We start from the raw sequence: 27,801 nt of genomic DNA, 5'->3' as shown, positions 1-27,801 counted from the left end.
CACACACCCTTTTTTACTTCAGTAAAAGTCTCTGTCCAGGATTGCAAAAACGGTACAAAACTCTTATTAGTGTTATACTAAATTGTGTAGATTGAATGTTTTTATCCATCACAAACATCCACACAACAATTCTCACCACGCTCAAACCTCTCGTGCTTATCAAACATAAGCTAACGTTTCCCCAAACTCTTCAGCTCTCGTTCCTCCCTAGGTATTTCCTCTGTTTTCATTTTCTTTCATGTTTTTTTTATTTATTTGAACGGCATTTCTTTCTTGGTTGAATTAAATTGGATTTCATTTGCAGGATCATTTTCATGGCGCCATGGCCCAAGACAGGGACTGCTCAATGCGCACATGAACAAGAACAATCTAATTAAGTACGGGAGATGGAAAAGAAAAGAAAAAAAAAAAGGGGGGGGGGGGGGGGGGGGGGGTTGGTTGATTTACAACACCACATCTGTCTAAAAACCAGTGAATCATTATTCCAGTCACACATCCGTTGACTAACTTTACAAAACAAAAACAAACAAACAAACAAACAAACAAAACAAATAGGTTGGAGTAGATGTTAATCATGGAGCCATAAAGAGATGTGTCACCGATGATCCATAGACTTACTAACCTACAGTAGCCTACATTTCAGTGGTTCATATGAATTCTCCCTTTTCACACAGGAGGGAAAGAGTTAAGCCGCTGTTGCCGATGCTCAATCCGTCCCTCTGGGCTGGGGCTGTGCTGAGGGAGGATACTTGAGGGGATGCAACAGATCTCAAACCCAACAAACTGCCATCGACTCATCCTTCTCCTCCAACACTGAACCATGGAGGAGTTTTATTACGCAGGTTGAAGACGATCTTGGTGATCTCGATCAGTGCATTTCTTAAAACTTGGACACGTCCTTTACGTATTTTAGAGACAATGCACATGCAGGTGAGCGTCCTTTATGATATTTATTTATTTGTTTATTATTATCCAAGTTGCACAGACACATAGCACATAGCACTAGTACACTATTAAGTTTTACGCGCACCGACGTGTGTGTGGAGTCAAAAATTGTCGGTATTTAGCTGGTGAAATTCCCGTATATGGTTGTTTGGATGAGATTTATCTTTTTAATGGGATTGTGTGATTAGATGATTAGATGATTAAGACGTTGTCGGGAAACAACCCGAAGTTGCCATCCTGATGTCGCGCCTCTGGTTGTGTTGCAGGCGGTGCTCTTGAATAACAGGTGGTTTGTCATGTCTTCGAGGCCTTAGCGACTGTGATGCCGCACTCATGACACCGGTGCCGATGACGGCAAGTCCTTCTCCTAGTTCCACTTGTCTTGTGATGCTGTAATAATCAGATAAGGGAGTGACCGGCGGCTCGCCTCTCCATCCAAATCTATGATCAGCTCAGTGTGTGTTTCGTCTTACCGCGGGCGCAAGTCGGGCAACAAACCTCCGTCCAAATCATGTCTGAAGGAAGAGATGGCCAGAGCCGAAGACTCGGACAAGATCATCCTGAACGTGGGCGGCACGCGCCACGAGACATACAAGAGCACGCTTAGGAGTATCCCAGGCACGCGCCTGGCCTGGCTAGCCGAACCGGAAGCGCAGCTGAACACCAACTCGGAAACGGGACAAACGCTCGCCACCAACGAGTACTTCTTCGACAGGCACCCGGGCATCTTCGCCTACGTGCTGAACTATTACCGAACTGGGAAGCTTCACTGCCCGGCGGACGTGTGCGGCCCGCTGTTCGAGGAGGAACTCGCCTTCTGGGGCATCGATGAGACAGATGTTGAGCCATGCTGCTGGATGACTTACCGGCAGCACCGCGACGCTGAGGAGGCGCTGGATATCTTTGAACCGCCCGATCCTGAGGACGTCGACGACGACCGGGACATACCGCGGCGCTTCGGGATCGAGGACTGTCCCGAGCGCTCCAGGGGATGCTTTGAAGTTTGGCAACCCAAAATCTGGGCACTCTTCGAGGACCCGTACTCATCCCGCGCCGCCAGGGTAAGAGCACCATCCTTCAGAAAGCCAGTCGTTAGTCCAGACTAGAGCGGTGTTGTGTCCTCCAGGCCATGAGTGTCTAATGGAAGACATCATTTGCCGCCTAAAAAATGCGCATCAATGATGAATTAAACTACTGAGTGACAAAACATTTTAAAATTGCATTAGACTGGTATGTGCTTTGACCTTTTAGAGATAATAATAATAATAATAATAATAATAATAATAATAATAATAATAAATCACGATAAGACGTGGGACGTTCAAATAAAAGTACCTCACGCGTCACGCGCGTAAAGATCCGGTAGCAACAGGTGCGGTGCTGTAGTCGTAAACAGCGTTCAATTTACTGTTGGACTGAACTCTCTACATCTATTTTCTATTCATAAGATTTGACTGTGTATCATGTTATTTTTGTATATTAGTTAAATTGTGCGTGTGATGGCAAGTTGGGAAGCAGAGCTGCCAAGTCTGAGTTAGAAACGCAGCGCATAAGCTAAACACAATGCCAAAACAAATCAAGTCCCTCGCAAATTCTCCACACTACCGTGTATTGCCAGAGGTGTTGTACTGTTTTACAAAATTATACCTCTAACAAATCCAATAAAAAACTCACACTATCTGTTTGTTCTTTCATCCAAGTCCTAAAATGGTCTAATTTGTTTTTTTGTTTTGTTTTTTTACACTGTGATATGGGTTATAATATAGAAATAAATGATTTTTACTTTATATGCAATTGACTGTGGTTACAGTAGCTTCTTTCTAAAGATTTTACCTGTTACATCAGTTCACTACATTATAATCAATACCTCCTGCTCCACTGTGAGACTGACTTGAAGAACATGGTCGCTGAAGATAATCAAATAAATAATCACAACTGCAACACATAACATGCAATTGCATCCGCACTTACTGTTTGCACTTAAAATAGCATACCTAGATTCATTGAAGTAGATTAATGTAATGAATGTAGTATGTGACGAACACCCCCACCAACAGAAAAATGTGGGGGGGGGGGGGGGGTGTTAACTATGGGATTTGTAATATCCCATAATTGAATACCATATTTGAACTGGTACAGTAGACCAGTTCCTCAGCAAGCTCATAGACCTGGAGGTGCAGGACAGATTTCAGTTTTAAGTGTCACATTTACTTTGGAAAACATATTCAAGTAACATAAAATACATTAATTGCACCTGTATGTGTTAGTGTTGGTGGTGAAATAATATTATAAACAACAGTTAAGTTTTGGGTTGCCTGTATATATTCATATTATGTTTATAGTATTTGTCCACATTCATAATATACATTGAGTTGTGTGTTTTAGGTAAAGTCAAAAAGCAAATTATGGCGCTATAATTACCAGAGGAAAGTTACAGAAATAGCTTTATATCAACATGCATGTCTGTGCCAGTGTCGAAATAATGTTATAAGTGACAGGTTAGCATTAGAGGGCTTGACTGTCTATATTTATATTTAGGTTTGACTTAGGTGTGTGGATACAAAGACTCTGAGGTCTTTTTGGCATTACAGTTGCCCTAACTATTTCCATTATTTGCTATTAGGTGTGTGTCAGGGTAGACAAAAAGCAGAAGGCAGAAACATATAAACTGTTAGGTGGTGTGCATGTGCTGTAAAAAATATCCTTCTAAACATTTGTATTGTAAGCAACCTCAGACCCATTAAACTGCCACACTATGATTCATACTGGATAAAAGTAATGGTCTAATATGGTTCTGATGGGTTGCTGTAACTGTTCCTCATTTAGATGCTAAAATATATAATACCACAGAGTGGCTGAACACTCAAATCAGAAGTTTCGTTTTGTTGATGAATTTTATAAATACATTTTGTTGGTTAAAAGTTGATTATTCTTCTATAACAGCATGGTAATTAACTTTTTTTTTCTTATAATAGTAATAATAGTAATACACTAGTTCAGTAACAACACATTCACATGTACTTATATGGCGAATGCTCCCAATAATCAAAGGCTAATAATAAACAGATTTTAAAAATGTATTGCAGAACAAAGAAACCTGTTTAAATGTTGAAATGGTGACGTTTTCTTTTCTTTACGTAAAGAAGTATGTGTCCAAGCTTCTCAACAGTCAGTAAGTTTTCTACCATGAGAGAGTCTGTAGGACTTTGTGCTTTCCAAAGTAACAGGACAACAGGAACTAATCTGTCTTGCAGATGTTCCCTAACTTTAGAAGGCAACATGATTGTGCAGAGCACACATTACTACACTGACCTTAGGAACATGGAGCTCTCCCATGGTAAATTAAGAAATAAGGAGAGAGGGCATAAGAAGACGGTCAGTGGGGGCATGCAGTATCTTAAAGGACACTCATGAAGCAGGGCTGGGAAATATAACGATATAATATGATATTGTTAGAAATTATGCCACAGTACACGTTGCTGAGATGTGCTGATATATATATATATATATATATATATATATATATATATATATATATATATATATATATATATATACCTTGTAATATTTTTAAATAAATACAGACAGAATGGAACTTGATTGCAGCTGATTTGATGTTTAAGCAATAACGCAGTCGCAATCGTGCGTTTATACTGAATATCAGCACATCTGTGATTTTATGCAGATATTTAGTATAACTTCATGATTGCAAGTGCTATATTGCTTTTATATAACAGTTCTATCAACAAGAAATTAATATCGAACAAGTGACATTTCAGACACAGTATGGCCAAATGTTCTTTTTATTTTTGCTCCACTAACGGAAATAGATCCCAAAGAAGCCACGCTCACTTTATAGCTTATTGGCTAGCTTGCTAGCTAGCTCATATTGATCTGTCCATTCCCATTAAAGATGCTTCAGATAAAATTGTCATCCTTTTTCCGTTATATCTTCACCTGATAAACTTTCATATTTTAAGTCAAAAGTTATACACCTGAAAAGTATCGTTTGCTGTGTTCGCTGATGATTTCACTAACTCTGCTGCGGTATGGCCCCTACACAGTACTGTCAGGAAATCATTAACATTATCTCTCATTATATCTGTGCCTATACCGTCCATCTATACAGCATAACCATATTTCTCCCAGTGGGCCATGGTGGGTACTATAGTGGTCCATCACTTAAACAATATTAAACTGTAAGTGCCAAGTGCAAAAATAATTAAAATATTGTTATTGCATTATGTTGAGGAATTTTCATGTTTAAATGGAAACTCTCTAATATGCAATTCTTAGACTTGAACTTGAAAATTAAAGTTGAGGTTAAGAAAAACAAGATTAGGGTTAAGGTTAGGGATGGATTAGAATTCCTACCTTTTCTTACAATGTTAGCCGTTATTATGATTTGCAAGAAAAAAAAAAACCAAACACCTCATCCTTGCTGCTTCAAATTCATATGAATTTCTCACAAGATCAGGTTTGACGGCTGCCTTGCAAATATTATGCAACATAAAACAAATTCCACCATCTGTTTTACAATAGTACACATTAATAGTATACACCTCAGTGAATTGCCAAGTCTGAGCACTACATCAGTGAAATATATATGATTTAAGGTATTATCTATAGGTTGTGTTTTCTGAGGTGATTTGGCAGCTGCTTCATTAATATAAAATTAATATAATACCCGCTTAAAATCTATGGATGACAGGGCTTTTTCACTCTATGCTCCTTCCCTTTGGAACTCTCTTCCTATCGAACTTAGGGAAGCTCAGACCTTTGGAATTTATAAAGCTCAACTCAAGACATACTTTTTTAAACTTGCATTTGACTGTTGATGTATACTTTTATTATTAGTATTATTATGTTGTACAGTATGTGGTGGAAGCTTTGGTGGCCAGTTGTGTGAGCTGGCTGAGCTACTTTAGTGTACTTTATATACCCTGTTACTGTCCGAGTGCAGAATACGCATAATACCTACTGCGGATTATAGCGCTTAAATTAATGTTCATCATGAAAGATTCAGCATGGATCAAATGCCATGTTTTGGTGCCTGGTATGAATCTGTTTTTATGCATCTGTGTAATTGTAAATGCGCATTCATTTGCACGAGTCTTACCAATAGCAGTTTAAAAATTTGGACAATGTGTTTTGACTAGGAAATAAATATTTTCTTTATTTGAGAAAAGATAATTCACATAATTGATTCTTCAGCTATCTAGTTCAAATAATCGCTTTCAATTTAGATATGGCATTCATTTGCATTACAGAACAATCCATCATGCCGTCCCATTTTCCCTGTCTCTTTCTGTTTCTCTGTTTCTCATTTCACCAATTTTAAACCAATCACACAGTCTGTATTTATGCCCGGTATGACAGTATTTATGTCTAGAAAGCCCTCCATATTCAGAGTTGGCTTATACAGGTGCATAATGGAACTAATTCAAAACACCAGGGTTTGCCAGATGTTTCATATTTAAAACTACCAGGACATGAGTTTTTCAGTTGTATGAAGCACTGTCCTGTAAAATTCTGTGTATATAAGATTGCATTTTCCCCTTTTGCTGTTAACTGCAATATGATGTAGCATAAAAGCAGGAGACATTAAAAATACAGGTTACCACAAGTTGGTAATATATGAATGGGAAGCAAAGATTCAAATAAACATCTAATAGTAGATGTCAAATATAGTGACTAATTGTCTTGATCAGGATATGGAAAGGATCCTATTCATGATAATCATGTTAATCACATGATCACTGCAATTTTCTCAATTTACCAATATTGGTTCCACTCACATTTATTGGCTGCCAGCCTAGAAAATAGCACATCCTATTTTTTGCCCGATACCCTAATATTTTGTACTGATAGCAGTAGAAAGTTAGGCTGGAATAAAAAAAAAAAGCTAAAGTGAATAAACTGGTCATGAAAACAATAATTCTTTTTTTTTGCCCATGGTATAGTGTAATAGATAAGCTGACCCAGTAGCCATCTGCTATGGTTGCGCTCATGTTAGACCTAGGCGGAGTTCCTAATTGAATTCTAATTATCAATGTGTCATATAAAATTCAGACCTTAGACATGTATCGTCTCGGATTAAGATGCCGTCTCCTCTGATCTCCTGTGTGCACACCAAATTGAAAAAAAAAACTGTGGCCTCTACAGAGATGCGCCATACAATTAATAAATTAATTCATATTGTCATATCTATATACAGTGCCCTCCACTAATGCTAGCACCCTTGGTAAATATGATTAACGAAAGCTGTGAAAAATTGCCTTCATTGATGAACCTTTTGATCTTTTGTTAAAAACATTCACAAAAATACTCTGCTCTCATGGATATCAAACAATTGCAAACACAACACAGGTTTATCAAAAAATAAATCACAGTTTTGTGCACAGTTTTGGTTTTAAGTCCACATTTTGCATGCCTGAGTCAGCTCTGAATATGCTCAGTTGTTTTGTGAATATTTCTATTTCTGTCTAAGTTCCTCAATTAATTTAAATGGACACTCTGTGAGCAGGCATAACTGTCTATGACAGGGCTGATTCATCTTGAAAACAAGCAATCAGGAAGGGAGGGGAAGAGCAGACATACACTGCTTTGGATAAAAAGCTCTTATGATATACAAAACATTCTATAATGCATTCAATGTCTCTAATGTCATGGAGCCAATGGATCTCCGACACTAACATCTTGGCTAGTTTGCCTCCTGTGGTCTGTGGCCGTCTCCCATCGTTGCCTGGAGCATTATCATCTGGAGGGCTTATGTTTCCTGAATAGCTGCTTCTCGAGGTGGCTAATGCAGTTAGGAGCAGAATTGAGGAGGATAATCAGTAAGAAGTGTAGCACATCTGAGGAGAGAGGGGAAAGGGAACTATAGAGTATGGTTTTCCACATAAAGTTCAATCCAAGTCCAGGAATGAACTGATTTGCAATGTAGGATTTCAGTTAAGGCTTAACTTAAAGTTTGATCAGTTCCTGACATTCTGAAGTTTCACTCGACTCAGTGTGGAACCAGACAGCAGAACACCCACACATCACCTGTGTGGTTAATGCTGTACGATCTACATCTGTTATAGAAATGAGTGCATTTGTCCTCCTTGACATGCACTTTGTTATGATGCAGAGCTATGGTAAATGTCATTGCTCAAACATTAGCATTATGGTTTTTTTTTGTTTTTTTTAACCATTCTATGACTCATTTAAGTGATCTGGATCCACTCTGCTAACTTGTGCTGCAGTTTGAGAGAATTACTTGTGTGCATGTGTGTGTGTGTTGTAGCTCTACCTCATCATTAGTGTGTTCCTGCTGCGGCTCAGCCGTAATTAATCACTAGCTGGGTAATTGGCTAAGGCATGAGGCGCATTCTCTCTTTGGCTGCTCTCTGCTTGCAGGTGTCTGTTCCTATCAGTTATGCGCTTAATTCATTCATTCAATGAAGGAATGAATAGGCTGCTGCATTTCATCTGCAGGCATCAATAAAACCTCTTTTGTCTGATCTAAATACAAATACAAATTAACATTACAGGCACTTTTAATGAAGGGTACCTGAATTTCCCTAGCTTTGCTGTCCTATGATAGCCTGCATGGACTATGTTTTTAAAGGACTATAGTATTCGCCAGATGTTTTTGCTGTATCTTTGAGTAGTTTACTGTAAATGTATGCTTCTTAAGAACTACAACATCAGAAGTAGTGCACTGGATGGTAGAAAATGATCCATATGACCACAATGTAAACAACCTTGGGCAATTTACTCTCCCAATCCATATTGTTTGGTTAGAGAGCTTTTGCTACCCAGAAGAATGTGAGGTTAATGCTCTCACAAATGTAAGAAGTGCCATAAGAGGAACAGATAACAGTGCATTCTATACCATAAGGCAATTTGGGCCATTAACAGACACTTAAGTCTTTAAAGTAAACGTTAATGCATACTTCGTCTTAACTTTGAACTTTGCAGTTGCTTTGCTTTTGATGACTGCACTGAGGAAGGAATGCTGTTATGCTTGGGTGTCAATGCAAGTTTTCTCAGTAACAGGACAACTACATAAGTGCTTCATGGCAACTGACATAAACCCACATAAATGTTTAGAATGGCTCATTTCACCAGGAGTTAATTGCCAACATCTGCTTTTGGCACTTTTGATGCCAGTTAATGATTTCTCTGTAAAATTTTAAGTATAGTGTTCATAGGGCTACCTGACATGAAGCTATGCAAATATTTAAAAATTCTTATTTCAACGCTTGTCAACTGTTATAACTATTGAGTTTTGTCAATTGTAAAATGTAATAAACATTTTATTAGACATCACATCACGATCCTATCAGCGTGAACAGGGCTAAACTGATTTTTAGAAAGCATTTATTCTTTTCTTTTGCAAGCTAACGTGTAAAAAATGGGAACTGCAGCAAGTGCTAATTAGAGCCCCACTGGAGCAGGAATCATGATATCCCATACTCCCTCTATTAACATTTTCATTAGAGGAGGAACAGCGGACAGGACTGTTAATGGGGTTGCCAGATTGAGCTAGTTTTAACAAAATACTCCTGAAATAAACTGGAATTAAATCTAAGACATTTCTGCAAACAAAGGCAAATTGTAAGCACAGACAGTGTCTCTATGATGCACAGAACCATTTATATTATAAAATATATTACAAGGATTAGAAGAGGGAATGGGTGATTTTGGAGTGGATAATGTCTATACATCAGAAATCAATGTATACCACGGTGACCTTGTTTGCCAAGCAAAGGCTGATTAAAAGAAGAAAAAAAAATCTCTGTCCCTATTCCAGTGCCTGATTTTTTTAGGCTAGTTTCAGGTCATAAATTTTGCTGCAACCTTATATAAACCTGGCCTTTTGAACACTGTATGCTGGACTTTATGCTAGACTATATGCTGGATGACTGTATGTTGTGAACTCTCAACATGGTCACGAGCTTCTGCTGTTCGTCTTACAATTTTACAATTACAATTTAGTATTGATATTAGTGTCATGTTGAGCATGCGATTGCAAGAAAACCTCATAGAACAAAATAAGTCTTAGTATCTTCCTCTTCTAAAAACGAGGGGAATAATGTAACTTGTAATGTATACTAATTATATATAGTAGTATGTAATTTAATCATTATAGGTAGACATTTGTATTGTTTGAATTCAGTATTCTGTCAAATGTGTAGCTGACAGAATGAGCAGGGACTGTCTTCAGTAGGTGTAACTGTTTTTAAAGGGACAACCTTCTTAATTACAAGAGGGGTCATGTGGTTCATGTGAAATAGCATGAGGCCATGGACAGATGCACTGATGGCAATTACTTAACTACACATGCACTAATCCCCTGTCATTTAACACATCCCAAACCCACCCACCCACATGCCTGAGCAGTCCCTTGTGTACAGTATGTTATGATTAGTTCTCAGAGGGGCCTTTTATGAGCACAGTGATTGTGTCTTCTTGGTATGCCAGGAGCTTGTCAACATCAATCCCAGAGTGCTTTGGAAAAGCCTGTGGGAGGCCCAAGCCTAACTGTTTAGCACTGGAATAAACCATTTGGCATTTAGGTAAACCAAAAGCTGAGGGTGGTATCCTGCCTTCCTTATGGTAATCGCCCACAGTGTTACTAATACTTGTTTCTGTTTTTTTTCTAATGAAGAGCCTGATACTTTATTTGGTAGACAATTTTTTTTCAGGCAACCAAAATATGTGGGAGTGTGTTTAGATAATTAAATCATTATGTAAATGGCACGATATATTGGCAACATGCTATATGTGCAATAATGACATAGTATAATAATAGTCATGACCAGAAATTTGAGACTGACACCTGCAAAACATAAAAAAAAATTAGAACAAAATGTGATTTCAAGCAAAATGCATGACTACTGATATAGATCTGGACGAATAGCTCTCACCTAGCTCTCTGTAATAAATACATTTTTCACAATTTAGCACAATTTGGCAGTCTAAAGGGCAAATTGATTCACAAAAGCAAGTAAAGAACATTAAATCATCCACTGCAGAAAAAAAAAAAATCACTTCACTGATTCCAAATACAATTTCTCACAGTATTATCTGCCATCTGGACATCGTAGAAGTGACAGAAGATTTTTTTTTTCATTTGCTATATTAGGTTTGTCTGCTGTATTAACATCAAATGACAACAAATGGCACCAGTCTATTTATTTTGGGCAAGGCTTAATGTCAGCATTCAAGTGAAGAGCAGTATTAATTCCTGCACTTCTGTCTGATAGATTGATGTAACCACAACATGTAACAGTGAAATATACGTTTTGTATTTTGTAAATAGAATGTGCTTTAAAAACATTGGAATGCAATTTGAGTGTGAAATTGAATGAATATTATAGGAACATTTTAGTTCTGGTAATGACTCTTACAATTTCATGGTTTGCTGGCCACATTGTGAAATCTTTTTCTGCATGATGTACGGTGTGTTTCAAATGAAGAAAAAAATATATCTTGCTTCACTTTTACATTCCTCTGTATTCCACTTTATGGCCAAAAGTATGTGGAATCCTCACCATAACCCCTATATGTGGGCCTAAATATTTGCCACAATTTTGGAGGCACATGATTGCCTAGAATGTTTTTCTATGCTGTAGCATTATGATTTCACTGGAACGAAGGGGCTTAGCCCAAACATCTTCCCGTGTAACAACGCTTTCCAAGGTTAGGTTGAAAGCATTCAAGCGGCCCTGACCTGAACTCCACTGAATACCTCTGGGATGAATTGAAAAGCGGACTGCTCCCAAGGCCTTCTCAAAAAACATCAGTGCCTGACCACACTAATGCTCTTGTGGCTGAATGAACCCAAATCCCCACAGCCACGACCAATATCTAGTGGAAAGCTTTCCCAGAAGAGAGGAGGTGGGCATAATTTTCATGATTTTGGAATAGGATGTTCAACAAGTACATATGGGTGTCATGCATGAGTGTAGATTTGGTTTGGACATTGGAGAGTTTGAAATGTGAATGGGTGTGCTTCCCGATATTTTTTATTAAATTAAAAAAAAAATCAGCTTTGTTATATCTGCAGAGTCATTACATAATTATCCTCTGCTTACCTATCTATCTATCTATCTATCTATCTATCTATCTATCTATCTATCAATCTATCTATCTATCTATCTGTCTGTCTGTCTGTCTGTCTGTCTGTCTGTCTGTCTGTCTATCTGTCTGTCTGTCTGTCTATCTATTGTCCACAGACATTCATGATCAAATTTGTGATCGAAAAATAAATTACGCAGGGCATACGCAGTTTCCCCGGAAACTATGCTCCTGTTGTCATGGTCAGGTGTCCATATACTTTGGGCCATATAGTGTGTGTGCAGATATACTGTATAAATAAATGTATTTGGTCAAGGTAAAATAGTTCAAAACCTGAATACTGATGAAAGGCTTATGGACAAGATTTTTATTGACATTATAGAGCTGCAGATCACAGATTTCTTCTTTAATCTTGTCATCTATTACCTCTTTAGAAATATGTAACTCTTTTTGTTCTAGACATAATATTTAACTGTAAGTGGACTATTATCAGTCACTTGACATTCTAAGGCAGAGGTATTCAAACTGTGTGTGTGGGGATGGGGGTGAGGGATAAGATTGGAAACATCAGAAAATGAATATTTATATGATTGTATCAGACCTGCCAAGCTTGACATATTTTGCATATGAGCTCTGGAGTATGCTAGAAATAGTAATCCCTCAATAATATGGCAAAAGTGCAGCCTTCTTTTTTCATCATAAATAAATGGCAGATGAGCAAATCAGCATATGAATCTCTCATCATCTCCAGTGATCCCACTAAAGAAGATGCTTTGGTGCAGTGTCCTCACTGTTTGTCATGGTAAACGGAGAATAATTTGAGTCTATTAATGTGAAATAAAATCTATGAGTGTATGTTCAACAAAAGACAAGTATTTAGCTGACATCAGTTGACTACAAACAGAAAAAAAACAACTCCTCCCCACCCCCAATTTAAAAAGACTTACAGCATAGTGTCAAATCTAATACTTTATGATTAATTATAAAGGTGAAGGTAATTAGAACGTGATTCAAACAGCTGTTTGTTTCCTGGTCTCCTGCACTAATCAGTGCTCAGACACTTTCAAACAGTCTGAGTCTGATTTTATAAGTAATGCACAAGACAACCTATCCATTTGTTGTGATAATTTGAAGGAAATTTACTAGCTTCGTGTTTTAAAAATTGTCTACTGGTTAGTGAAAGAACTAACAAGCAGCAATGCTGTAAATGTGTGGAATTTTATCCTGCTTGCCAGATGGTCGGGTTGAGAGGGCTAATGCATTTCAGTGATATTGAATATTGTTATTCCCAGAAGTCTAACTCAGATTGGGCAAATCATTAATAGAGCAGGAATCCCAGAATGACCAACAGGTGCTAAACCTGCTGGGTAATATTCCAAAGGCAGGGTGATGCATAATGAACAGCTGCCATAGGGGACAATGTGTACCTTTAACAGACTATCACACACACACACACACACACACACACACACACACACACACACACACACACACACACACACACACACACACACTCAAACGGTAGTGTATCTGTCAGGCCTGGAGCCTCTGCTGTGGATGTTACAATAATAGTGGTATTGATGACTGTTCCTAGATTAGAAACATCAGGACATGTTGTCCTTGACCCGATTGAGATAGTGAGGACCAAATATCTGTAGAAATATCTGACAGTTATAGAGATATTAGGCAGATCCTCATGAGGAAAACTGTTTTTATCCCCCCCCAAAATGTTTTTATTTAAAACAGTGATTTGTAAATGTACTTTGACTCGTATTTAAACAAAAAACGTATAAAGACAAGGTATTTGATGTTTTACCTAATCAGCTGCATAGTTTTTTGAAGATAAACACTTATTTTGAAATTGATGCATGCAACACGCTCCCAAAAAGTTGGGACGGGGTGATTTAGGACTAATAGCGATGTGACAAGTTGTGTTTCGTGAAGGTGATGTGAGACAATTATCTAATCATAGTATAAGGAGCCTCCAAAAAAGGCCTAGAACTTTAAGAGCAATGTTGGGTCAAGGTTCGCCAATCTGCCAACAGATGTGACAGCAAATAATCCAACAGTTTGAGAACAACATTCCACAAAGACAAACTGGTATTATTTTGGGCATTTCACCTTCTACAGTGCACAAAATAATTAAAAGTTTCAAGGAATCCAGTCAAATCTCGGTGCGTAAAGGGCAAGGCCGAAAACCACTTCTGGATGCACGTGATCTCCGATCCCTCAAATGTCACTGTCTTAAAAACAGTCATCTAATGGATATCCTGACATGGGCTTAGGAATACTTTGGTAAACGTTTGTCAGTCAACACCATTCACCACTGCATCCACAGATGCAAGTTAAGGCTTTACTGTGGCAAGCAGAAGCCATACATCAACATTGTCCAGAATCGCCACCAACTTCTCTGGTCTCGGTCTCATCTGAGATGGACAGTAGCACAGTGGAATTGTGTTGTGTGGTCCAACGAGTCAACATTTCAAATAGTTTTTGGACAAAACAGCCGCCGTGTTCTCCGGGCCAAAGAGGAAAAACGACCATCCAAGCTGTTATTAGCGTCAAGTCCAAAAGCCAGCGTCTGTCATGGTATGGGGGTGTGTCAGTGCCCATGGCATGGGTAACTTGCACATCTGTGAGGGCATCATTAATGCAGAAAGATATGTATACATTTTGGAGCAGCATATGCTTCCATCCAGAGCAGGACAACGTCAAACCACATTCTGCCCGGATTACAAGCGCATGGTTGTGTAAGCAGAGAGTGTGGGTGCTAGCATGGTCTGCCTGCAGTCCTGACCTGTCTCCGTTTGAGAATGTGTGGCACATTATGAAGTGCAAAATAAGGCAACGAAGGCCCGGTACAGTTGCACAGCTGAAGAAATGCATAATGGAAGAATGGTGGAAATTTCCGCTTGCTAAACTTAACCAACTGGTGTCTTCAGCACCCAAATGCTTAATAAGTGTTATTAAAAGAAAAGGTGATGTTACACAGTCAACTGTCCCAACTTTTTTGGAGTGTTGTAGTCATCAGATTGGAAATGAGTATATATTTTCACAAATAAATTAAATACACAAAGTAAAACTTAAAATAATGTGTTAATAAGTGTAAGTGAATTTTATATTTAGTGTCTGCCAAGGTAGTGTTTATCATTTTCATATATTCATAAACTAATCTAACAACTACATATAGTGGTTTGATTTCAACTCAGCTGGTAAGGTATAAGATATCAGATACATGTACTACATAACTCTCCAAAAAATGTGAGAAGTATGCAATTCCATTTTATGTGCCCATTAGAAGTTAATCTAGTCTTAAAAATGAGTAGAACGCCTGTTACTAAGGAATATGGAGAGCATGTTCTTATTTACAAAGCCTGTTATAGTATGAAATGTATTATATTTTCAGTCATTGCATTTTGTAGACTTATTATTTCAAAAAGCTATTCTGTCCCTGTAGATTTTCATCCCTCTATTTATGAATAATAATAAAAAGTGTAATAAAATAATTTAGTGTACACATTTTTGTTCTGTTTTAATTCCGTTTAATTTTGTTTGTATTTTTAACGAGATTTGGTGTCTTAGGTGAAGTGCTACACTGTTATATAGTAACCATTTAACTGGAGCCTTAACTTGTCTCTAAGGCCACTGTTTAACATACAGAATGAGAAACTGCAAGTTCATTACCTAGCTAAATAAGATTTCTCAGAGATAATATCTCTGTGTGTGGATGAGACACGTATATTTAAACAGCTGCTGAAAGACTGTTCTGTCACCATGATTTTCACTGAGGGGTTTGGAGTTCATCCACTGTGAGGACAGATGTAAACACAAACAAACTCGATCACATTGAGCCCACATTCTCAGCTTGTTGGCTTCTTATCCTCATTATACAGACATGCCACCTGCTGTGCAATTTTGTTCATTCTCTTTTTCTTTTCTTTGTACATTCATCGCATTTGCCCCATTCTTCCTTTAGTATTCACGTAGTTGGGCTCATCCACCAGCTAACAGCTTTCTCTTGTTTATGTTAACCTATTTAGTAATATTTCTTTGTCAGTAAAGGTTGCTTGGTTCCTTGGATAGGTGCCAGTTATCCATTTTACATTACAAAACCATTACCTTTTTATTGCTATTACAATATTTTTACAGATGATATTTAAACCTGTGCCTGTCTTGTTGTCAGCATATTAACCATAAAGGAACCTTGGTAAACACTGTATTTTGGTCTTCCTTTGGAGAAAAGATTTTTAGCTCGCAGAGCCCATGATGTGTTTACAAACAATATTTTGCCATTCCCTAGCTATCCCACATAGGATTCTTGAACATTCTTAACTCTTGTATTGAAGAGTAGCTAGTTATGAAACTAATGCCATAAAAAAGTTACATCAGTATGCTGCCATACAGGTTAGGCAACATCAGCCATCTAAATTAGTGTCCAGTTAATTTCAGCAACACAAATAAAGGTTAATTAATTTACATTTGTAAATATATTACTTAGTTGAATGATTTTAGTCAGTGCAAGCAATACCTTCAAATACAATCAAAATATTACATCATAAAATGTCTTTATGCTGTCTTTCGAATGGGATGATATTTATCATGGGAGTCTGTAAATTCTGCTTTAAAAGCTGTGTATTGGTGCTTTCACATACAGTATTTACTGTATAAAGACTTTATTTGTGATAAATAATTTTATTTGTGTTGAGCCCTGGTGCTCGCTGTTCATTTGGGTAGTGGAAAACAAGCATGTCATGTTATTTGCAGGCGAGAGAGCTGTTAAATCAAACTGTGAGGTGCAAAGTGAGCCAAATGACAGGTGCAATGCTACAGAATTGTGATGTCCTAGATCTACAAGTAAAACATGGAACTAACTTTTGGATATGATACGCAAAATGTTTTAAACTAGTTATTTATGTAATTGTCTAAATGCTGTCTAAAGGTCGGTGTTCTTAATGATTTTTTGGGATGTCTATGTATACTTGGCAAAAGTTTGTTTACATTTATGTTAGCATATTTACTTTTTGCTTTTTGCTTTGTTTAATTATGTGCAGTGGGAAATGCAACAAACCAAATAGCAACCAAGCCGCAGTATTGATTTCGCTTTGTTTTGGGCCCTGCAAGTGGACTAATAGGAGTGAAAGTGGCCCAGTATATAATATTATGTATAAAGTAAAGCCCAATAAAGAGTAACATTTTATTATTTGAAAAATTAATAGTTACTGGATGTTTTATTAACAGTACTGTTTTCTATTAAGTACTGTATTGCACAATCTAAAGGCCAAAATAATGTTTTATTGGTCCCTCAAGCTTCCCTAAATTGTTCATGTGATTATTAGCTTGTCTTTGTTTCTGTCACTTTGTGATAATTAACATTGTTGTTGTACTGAAATGAAGGCCAGCCTGCTGTGCCTAATTAAGCTCAGGAAACCACAATTGTTCCAGCTAATGGAGAGATGTTTTCACACAGCATGACTTATTGTTTCTTATCATTTTTTGTAGTTTATCTGGCTGTTTTCATATTCATGCAATATAAATATCTTTTATAGATACATCTTAGATATATCTTATCTTAAGAACGATGGTCAACATGGCTTATTATGTCATTGATTTGCAGATTTCTCAACCATTCCCCTCAATTTTGTTTGAATTTGAACTTACTATAACCTGACGAGAGATATTTTCATCGTTTGATTTAAACACTAGGAATATGATACATAATTTAATTTTATTATAAAATCTTGGCAAACCCATATATTGTATATTGTATATATTGTATACATTACCCTACATCATGTTGTACAAGAACATGGAATCGTTCGGTGAGTTAAAAAGCTAGCATTCGTAACATACATTTTACACAGCTTACATTTAGTATGCGCTATTACCGTTGCATCAACATGTTCATAGCTGGCCCCAAAAATGAGCAAACAATAATGACAATTTTATCTAATATCCAACTTCCATCTAATTTACTAAATAAAATGTTTAAAATATTTATTAAATGATATGCTGAGCTTATTCTGCATGTACATGTACTCCTTCCCATCAAGTTGCTCCAGTTTCTTCTCTTCTTTTTCTTCTTCTCTCTAAATATGTCATGTGCTACAAGTGCCTTACAGTGATGAAGATTTTGCCCTTTGTGGTTAAATTACATCTAGATTAATGTAGGTTGTCACTTTCAATGTATCTCAGTTCAGCATAGTGCTCCTGTAATAAATATGTTTACTATTTAGAGAAAGAGAAACTTTATGGTAATATGGTGGTTTTGTATCTTGCAGATCATTGCCTTCGTCTCTCTCTTTTTCATCTTGGTGTCTATCACTAACTTCTGCCTTGAGACCCATGAGGCCTTCAATGAACTCCAGAACCGTACCAAAGTGATTTTGGATGGCAACACTACCAAAGTGGTGTACACTCTGGAGGTGGTGACGAATCCTGCGCTCACACTGGTGGAGGGCATCTGTGTGGTGTGGTTTACATTTGAGTTCCTGGTGCGCATCATCTGCTGTCCCGACAAGCTGCTCTTCATAAAGAATTTGCTGAATATCATTGACTTTGTGGCCATTCTGCCCTTCTACTTGGAGATTAGTTTGAGCGGGCTCTCCTCCAAAGCCGCCACAGATGTGCTTGGATTCTTGCGAGTGGTGCGTTTTGTGCGGATCCTGCGGATCTTCAAGCTGACCCGTCACTTTGTAGGGCTGAGAGTGCTTGGCCACACACTGCGTGCCAGTGTTAATGAATTCTGCCTCCTCATCATCTTTCTTGCTCTTGGTGTCCTCATCTTTGCTACAATGATCTACTACGCAGAGCGCATTGGTGGAGACTCTGAGGATCCATACACGAACAGTCACACCCATTTCAAGAACATTCCGATCAGCTTCTGGTGGGCTGTGGTCACCATGACCACGTTAGGTTATGGGGACATGTATCCTCAGACCTGGCTAGGCATGATGGTTGGTGCTCTGTGTGCATTAGCAGGAGTTCTAACCATTGCCATGCCAGTCCCTGTTATTGTGAACAATTTTGGGATGTACTACTCCCTGGCCATGGCGAAGCAAAAACTGCCTAAGAAGAGGAAGCGCCACCACCGAAACCCAGACACAGTGCTGGACTCAGCCTCATTTGGAAAATCTGAGAGCAACTCGCACAGAAATAGCACCCAAAGTGACACATGCCCTCTTGCACCTGAGGAAAACATTTCAAGGAACCGTTCAGGTAAAACACTTGCATAATGGATATGACAACCAATGAAACCATACAACATTCATATGAACTGACGTAGACAATTGTGTGCTGTGTTTGCTTTTGGTTTTCCGTTAGACTCAAAGCAGAATGGCGATGCTAATGTAGCTCTATCAGAGGACGAGCCGCTCTCTCCCAGTGAGAGGTGGTCCCTCTGTCGCTCACACAAACGAGACAAGTGCAAGAAAGAGGGTACCTCCTTCCTCCTAACTTCTGGAGACTTTTCCTGCAGCACTGATCCCACTATGTGTACAGGTACAGAAACCAGCAGAACCACCAATCAGGCTTAAATAGCAGCCTTAAATAAAACAGTAATATGAAATAAAATGAAATGTAAAGTAGCTTAGAAATAGTGCTATTTTTAGGGGGTTTAAATATAGGCAGCCATTCCAAAATGTATTTTTTAAGACAGGCAGGCATTCCAAAAATAGCAATGCATTGCTAGAGTTTCAGGACATTTTATGGGTTCAGGAATCTTCAGCCGCATTTTGTTAGTCTGTTCAAACCATCAAACTGCTGTCGGAGAAAGGTATTTGTTCATTGTAAAGATCTGAACAATTAACTTTATATACATATGTCTAATCATGTAATTAACAATATTTTCTCATAAACCTTGAGGATTACCTCAAATTATTTGTATTGGACTTAGAAGATATATTGTAATTCTACTATAATAAATGCATTGAATATCATTGTGCCAGTTTCTATATGAACTCAAAATGATTGTCTTTTGAAAATTTACAAGACCTATGGTGAAAGCTAACTACATTGACCAGTAATTTAATAAAACCAATGTAGGAGTGAGTGAGCAGTAAAAGCAGGATGAAGACGCGTGTGCATAAAGCATCTGATTCACGTGACATTCTTTATTACCTAGTGGTGTCATGTCAACGTCTTTTGTCTGTCTGATTCTTGTGTAATCCATTACAGTCCTCTGAGCTTGATAGGTTTTGCTCTGGTAGATTGTAGAAAGGCTGTCACTGGAATTAATGCTTCTAACACTGCAAAAAAAAAAAAAAAAAGAAAGAAGATATGATCATTAAAAAAAATATGATCATTAAGCTGTGTAAATGCATACAATGTGTAAAAATATATAGAAATAGTCTTAATAATCTTAGGTTTGTTTACTAACATTCTAATAAAAAAGAATATGAGTTGAATTTGCCTATATTCAAAATGATTGTACTTGCTAAGATATTTTTTGCAATGAACAAATAGTGCTTGAGTGAACATTGCATCTTAGAAGTTTTTAGACTGATAAAATAAAAAGAAAGAGAAGGAAGGTCTGTAAAGACAAATATGCTGGAGACCAGTGTTTCCCAATCCTGTGCTTGAAGCCAGCATTTTCTTATTCTCCTCATCACAGCTGAGCTAAGTAATCAGTGTGTGCTGATCGCCTTTCCCTTTTGTATTGGGTTGGTAACAGGTTTTTGTTTTATACACAAAGCCAGTAATTGAGAATCTGTAACAGAAACCCAGACTACACTGACCTAACTTTAAACCATAGGAAACCAGTCAATAACTTTTAAAACATAGTTGTGGTGACTTTATTTACCCAGTTAAAGTCTCATTGAGATTAAACATCTCCTTTTCAAGAAAGACCTGGCAAAGAGGGCAGCAAACAAAATTTCAACAAATAAACAGACAGTGCAGTGATACAGTATAGTTAGCTTAACATCCTAAACAGAGCAGAGAAAGTACAATTATATTCATTTACAGATGGAGCCAGCTTCCGTATTCTTTAATACTGGTTTGAATTCTCCCAGTGAAACCAGTTCAGCTAGATTAAGGTCCTTTTGTACAGTGTCCCTTGCTGCAGGGGCAGCATATACATTTAATTACTTGCTGAAGGACCTTCTGTAACATGTGTACTGCTGCTCTGTACTCCATATTGTATTTTCTCTGCATTCACTGTAAACTCATCGAGAGAGCAAGTAACCTGCACAGACATGTTGTGATGGTTGATTTCTCTACTAGAAAAGCCGTGTAATTTCCCCTGCCAGTGCTGAGAAAGATGCATTCTGAGTAAAAATAGCACCAGTGGCAGCTGTGGCCCTGGCAGAAAATGAATAGCAATTAAAGGCACTTGCTCTATGACCAATCCTCTGTATGCTGTTTTATCATTACACATGCCATTACCAGGGGTTGCCACAGCTATTCAAGACTAGCCCATAAACTTGTCCAGTGGTCAACTAAATCCAGTACAATTCCAAGCTTTCTCAAACCCAGTGTTTAACTCCAAAATCATGGCTACCATTGCCAAATATATTGTAATATTAACAAGTAACAGGGTACAGTTTTTATTGAAGCAGTATTTAAACCCTACATTTTTCTAAAGGTACTAATATAATTTTGTATTTTTACATATATGGGCTTGAGTGGTATGAGACTGAGTACAGCAATTCACTGGCACAAAATATAAAAGTAATCAACCCTGTTCATTACCAAATGTACTGTTCTATGTGTCATAAACACATGAGGGACACTCAGGTTGTCTGCAAGCAACTGTTTTTACTGAATCACATCCGTATACATACATTATGCATAGAATAACACAATCATTAGATAACCAATTGGTGTTCATCACACGTCTCCCCTTTTTAAAGGTTGGTTCTTCACCAGTATAAATAAACAATGCTACAACATTTTGAAAAAGGGATTTGCACCTCTTCATTCTGTTTCGTTGCTTGAGCCATTTGCCGCAGCATTTGGAGTGAAGCAGGAGTGTGTTTCTTTATTTAGGTAGCATAGGCTTCAACCTCTACCTCCAAGACTGACTTTTCTGTAATGGACAAGGCTTGTTTTGACAGAGTATTGGTGATGAGTAGGGACTTGCCTGGGGTGTACATTGCCACTGGATTGAAGCGCAGAAGTGAATGGGGACCTTATCCATTTTTCTGATTTATCAAAGGAGCACTTTGAAGGATTTTACTCCAAAGAGATACCTTCACAGCTTTTCACAGGACAAGACAGATGCCTTTTTCAATTGGAGCATATTTCTGTTCTGCTGATGTGAGAGCACAAGAGCAGAAGGCCACGGGGACCATCTTTCCATCATGCTCCTGGAGCAGTGAGCTGCCTATTCTATAATTACTAGCATCAGCATTGATAACAGGCGACTTCTTTGCGTCATAGTATGCAAGGATTGGAGTTACGACTAGCATGTCTTTCACTTTTGCAAATGCCTCTTCCTGACTCTTGTCCCATGTCCAGGCTCTGTTAGATTTCAGCAGATCATTAAGTGGCTGGAGCTGTGAGGTAAGTAGCGGCATAGATACTTAATCAAGCCAAATATGTGTTTGTGCTCAGTCTGATTTTGTGGTCTACAGATGTCATAAATGGTACAGATTTTCTCTGGCTCTGGGCTGAACTCCTTCTGGCTGAGGACACATTTCTCCTTTCTGAGCTATAGCCCTTAGACTTGACTAGTCTGGAACACTTCACAAACACTCTAGTCTGGAACACTCCTCAGTATGACACTTGGATTGCACAGTGATTCTTTATTTTTCAGACTTTTGTAACTTTCCTGGGGACATGGTGGTTTAGTGGTTAGCACGATTGCCTCACACCTCTAGGGTTGGGGATTTGAATCCCAAATTCATGTTCTCCCTTTGCTTTGGGGGTTTCCGACAGGTACTCTGGTTTCCTCCCCTAGTCCAAAGACATGCGTTGTAGGCAAATTGTCTGTAGAGTACGAATGTGGCGCAGATGTGTCCTGCGCACAACAGCTGGCACTCCATCCATGTCGAGTTGTTCCCCCGAGTTCCTTGGGATAGGCTCCAGGCTCCCCCGCAACCTTGTGTAGGATAAGTAGTATGGAGGATGGATGGATGGATGTATGTAACCTTCCTTAGATATCACTGTAGCATCTTCTCCAGAGTTCATTTTCAAATCACCCTGCCTTCCATGAAAATTTTGACTCTTCATGGCATAAACAGGTACACTTTGACTCTGCACAGAGCCTAGGTACATTATGGGCCTGGTATCCTTAATATGTTCCTGAGATGCTACTTCTTATACTGTTATTATGTGGAACGCTGTAGCAAAATGGCCAGCTTTTTTGCACTTCTGGCATTCTGCATTTTTGTTGGAGCAATATCCTTCTTGATTATGTGTTTAATTTCATCTTGTGCATTTTTTTCTGTTTAGGGCCCAAAAATCACAGATCCTCCACCATACTTAGAGTGGGGATTATGTTCTTTTCTGTGTAACCATTTTTAAAAAAAAAGAAAATTTTTTTTACACCAAGCCCACCTTGAGCACCCAGTTCCTGTCAAAGTTTCAGTGGTTTGTAGTGAACTCTAGGAAGTTATGTTTGTGTTTAGATGCAAGAAAAGGCTTTCTTCTGACATGGCTTCCAAATATTTTGTTGGCACAGAGGAGGCATCTGATTGTAGATTTGGTGATACCCAAATGCTACTATCTTCTGCAAATATCCAACTCTGATCCTTTTTTCCTCTCTAACCATCCTCCTTATTGTGCATGAGGGCAAAATACAGTTGTGTTCTCTTTCAGGCAGGTACCTTATAGCTCTGGTTGTTTTAAATGATTGATTTTTGCCCAGACAGTGGATATGGGCACGTAGCTGTTTTTAAAAAAAAGCCATTTCCTGATTTATGAAGGTCAGCACACTTTTGTCTCATTTCATTTACTCATTCTCAAACATTTCCTTATATAGATGAGTGAATAAAGGAATTTTGCCTCCGTGTTACCTCTATTTATACATATTTATACACCAGGGAAACAGGAAGTCATAGATGACTGCTGACTACCTGAGTAATGAATCACTCAGGTAAACTTAAAAAAGTAAAATATAAATGGAAACATGCTTCAGTTACATTTTGCACAAAGGAATTTGTAGGTGTGGCAATAATTGTGAAACATGTAGTGTTGATTTTAATGTTAAAAAAAAATAGAATACATTTCCTTTAATTAAAGGATAGATTCAGATTGAGATTAAGCTAATTAACCACAGACACGGTTTTCCATAACCGTCTTTATCCATCTTTACCAAGGGTGCCAATAATTCCAGAGCTGACTGTATAACTTACATCTGGTTTTCACCTATAAATAACCTGCCTGAATCGTGTCTGGCTGAGAGCGGCACTGTCAGTTTCAGGCTGCCTGCTTTCTGATGGAAGTATAATGATGTGGCAGAGCAGACAGTTCTGAAGTTCAGCAGCAGCAGGAGCAGCACCAAGCAGATGCGAATTATGGATGTTCTCCTGGTCCCGAGTGACATCCCTCTAATACGCTAATTGCTGCTAATAGGTTTTCATAAGCAGCGTTGTTAAGCCTCAAGGCTTCCATAATCACTACTGTGTGGTGGGATTCGCCTGGGTGCATGTGAGATCCAAGGGGGTCTGGTTTAAATCACAGAACAGCAGTGTATCTCTGTGTACATTCTTAGATCAATACATGTGGACGGTTGGCCCTAGAACACTGCTCAGCTTTTCAAACAAATTGTTGCTGTGAGATCCTATTAAAAAACACTCTTGTGCATGTATGTATGTTATTTCTATGGTTGATAGGTGAAAATGGACCATTAAAGTGCGTGTTGAATCAGTAAACTAGATAAACCTTGTGCTGTCTGTTCCAGTTAGTGATGTGTCATAAACAAGTCGACTCTTTTAAGTGAACATTTGGAGGCTACTTGAAAATCTGAATAGATTATTTTGCTGAAAGTTGATCAGTATTCTGAATTTATGATTCTGTCATTAATATTCTGTCAATCTGCTACAGTGCAACTGTGACAGAAATACGTTAAGTGAATCTAACATCTGAGTTGTTTGGCACAGCATAACGATTATAGCCACTTCTAACGAGAATGTCAAGATGTGTGAGGATATGACTGCACTCATGCACTAGATAATTTTAAGTGAAATGAGTATGAGAAGAAATGGACAGGAATCTTCTTTGAATTCTCCTTTAATGAAACAACAGCACAACAGCCGTTTTTACATTTATTTAAATAGATTTTTATAATAAGCACAATACCAAGTATAATTCTATTTTGTTCCTCAGAAAGTTGAGTACATTTTATTTAATAATTTAAGTGTTACAAAAAAACAACAACAAAAAAAACAACTTTGGCTAGTTTTGGAAACAAAAGAACTGGCAAGGACCTGTTTTGGATTCGACAATGCTGGCTCTTATTGGTAAAATGAACCGAGCTGGAATTCCCACCATTTGTTTATATGGTTATATAATGGAAACAAATCAAAGTTGACAGTAAAATATAGAATCACATGGCTGAGATAAGCTTAGATTTTTAACTTGTTCACTGTTCGCTACTTTTTTCCGATTGCAGAGAGCTGCAAAGACGCCCTTACAGCCACTGCTAGCTACGGCCAGCCAGAAGTGACTACGATGACATGAAGTGACATGATTAGATGAACAGGAGAGATCCTATCCGTCAGACATCCTATCCATTTGTGTGCGTTGGACTTGCAGAGTCTTTCATCCAGCAGTCCCACCCGTATACACAACACAAGTCCCCTTTCTCTAAAGTACAACACATTTGTCTGCATCTCAGCATGTCTTTGCATGACCTCACTCTGTACGGCGTACCTTGACAGGTGTACTTAATATTTTGGGCACATCCTAATTGTATGTACTGTATGATGTTTTAAAGTCACTTTATCAATAACTTTTGTTAAAAATGAGAAATCTTTATTCTCATGCAAGCAATATTTTCTTTGATCTGCAGACATTTTGAAAACGTCACATATTTGTGCGCAGCAACATGTTGAGGTGTGGGATGTATAACATCAATGTCATATTTTCAAAAATGGCATAGTATAATCAATAGTCTCATAATGCAGGGGTTCAGGAGCCTGTGTTGGGCAAATACTTCATGAAGTCTTTGTATTGAACAGGTGTAGCTCTATAAATTATCAACCTCCTTGTGATACAAATTGGGAGGTTGGATTTGTTTTGACTAAAGAATAACATTTGGAACAGGTCTGTATCTGATTAGCATTATGCCAGAGCTTTGTTGTAGTGACAGCAAAGGACCCTGTAACTAAAGAAGGTGCCATCAGAGGCCTTTTGTCTCTGGGAAAATTTATAGTAAGTTGCTTTGAGTGGCCATTTTCAAGTTATTTTGATTCGACATTTCTTCTCCTTTTATAATATGGATTATTATATTTTGGATTATTATTGATTATAATATGGATTAAATAAAATGCACCTTTATTTAATAAATGTATCATTTTTATGGATATCAATTAAACGTCCAACATCCAAACATTTCATCACTTCATTATCTATGTCCATTTGTAATGTCACTGGTTGAAAGTGGACCAAGCAGCATTACAGTGTGTATGTACATCCTTAGTGGACAACCTAAACCTCCTTTACTATATATGTGCTATATTCTGTTCCCGCTGTGCCTATTGTCATGTAATGGAGGGGGAAAAAATCATATTCTGACACATGGAAAGAAGTATATAAAGTATAGTCTTTAAAATAGATAAAAGAATACTTTTAGTCTTTTTTTCTTATTAGTCTGCCATAGCTGCCTTATGTTTATGAACCAAACAAATGTTCGTTTTATTTTAACATACAACCCCACATTTAAATTACAAAAATACTGTTTGTAAATAAAAGCACACTTGTATGTAGCACAGTATGTTAGACCATTGCGTATATTATAGCATATTATTAGCATAACCATGCCACAAATACATTATATCATATTAGGGTAACTATGTATAAAACATAAACAGAGATTATTTTTTCTATTGTATTTATGTTTTGGCTGCCTCCCCCAGTCACCTGTGTGTGTTCCGGGGAAATGGCTGCTCGTATGGAATTGTATGGTACCGTGCAGTAACTCTTAATAAAACTGTATAATGTGTCTTGGTGATGCTGTTAACATTTGGTATCATGTAGTCATGTTTCTATGCACCTCTGCTGGAATACGATTCAATAAAATATTCCCTAATCCACAAAGTTGGAATGGTTCTCATGTACTATAATCCCCATATGAAGCTTCTCCTCGTGCAGTTTAGAAAGCAGAGCTGCACTCTGGTGTGTATTTTGGTACATTGTCGTAGTTTTTGTGTGTAAAACAAGAGCTGCGTCAAAGCCTTCTTCTATCTGGCCGCATGCAGACACCAAAAGCAGCAGTATACACACACGTCACCATGGCAATCAGGACAAATAAGCCCTTCTAATTATTGTTAAGCTCACTTGTTCTCTTGTGCTTTGTCTCATTGAATCTCTTTTATCTGTCTCTCTGTCTTATGTAGTGAAGGATGATGAGAACTGGGTTCGCAAGCTATTTATGAACACTGTTACACAGCAATCTAAAGGAAAACCAATGAAACTGAGAATTAAATGGTGACATCATTTATAGTCTTTTTTTAAATTGTAATATCAATGTAATGCATTTAATATATCAATTTACATACATACAGTTTAATTAAAAAGTCTACATTTATCATATTTTATGGTAACACTTTACTTAAGCTTCAATTAACTAGTAGTTAGTTACTCATTTTAGTTAATATGACCAAACCATTAACTTCATTCAGCATT

The 27,801-nt window shown here is 37.8% G+C and overlaps 1 protein-coding gene across 1 annotated transcript; it reads left to right on the top strand.

Annotated features, from left to right (window-relative positions):
• The first annotated feature begins 671 nt into the window (after positions 1-671).
• kcnc4 (potassium voltage-gated channel, Shaw-related subfamily, member 4) lies at positions 672-27,213 on the top strand. The gene is made up of 5 exons (XM_017467045.3): positions 672-930; positions 1,212-2,006; positions 18,294-19,230; positions 19,336-19,512; positions 25,568-27,213. Exons 2-5 carry the CDS (start codon positions 1,389-1,391, stop codon positions 25,633-25,635), a joined length of 1,800 nt encoding a protein of 599 aa, XP_017322534.1. The 5' UTR covers positions 672-930; positions 1,212-1,388; the 3' UTR covers positions 25,636-27,213.
• The last annotated feature ends 588 nt before the right edge of the window (positions 27,214-27,801 follow it).

Source organism: Ictalurus punctatus, chromosome 5 (genome assembly GCF_001660625.3).
Source record: "Ictalurus punctatus breed USDA103 chromosome 5, Coco_2.0, whole genome shotgun sequence".
In the NCBI taxonomy this organism is placed as follows: domain Eukaryota; kingdom Metazoa; phylum Chordata; class Actinopteri; order Siluriformes; family Ictaluridae; genus Ictalurus; species Ictalurus punctatus.
Note: the sequence above shows the minus strand (reverse complement) of the source record. Positions and strands in the feature narration are given on the sequence as shown.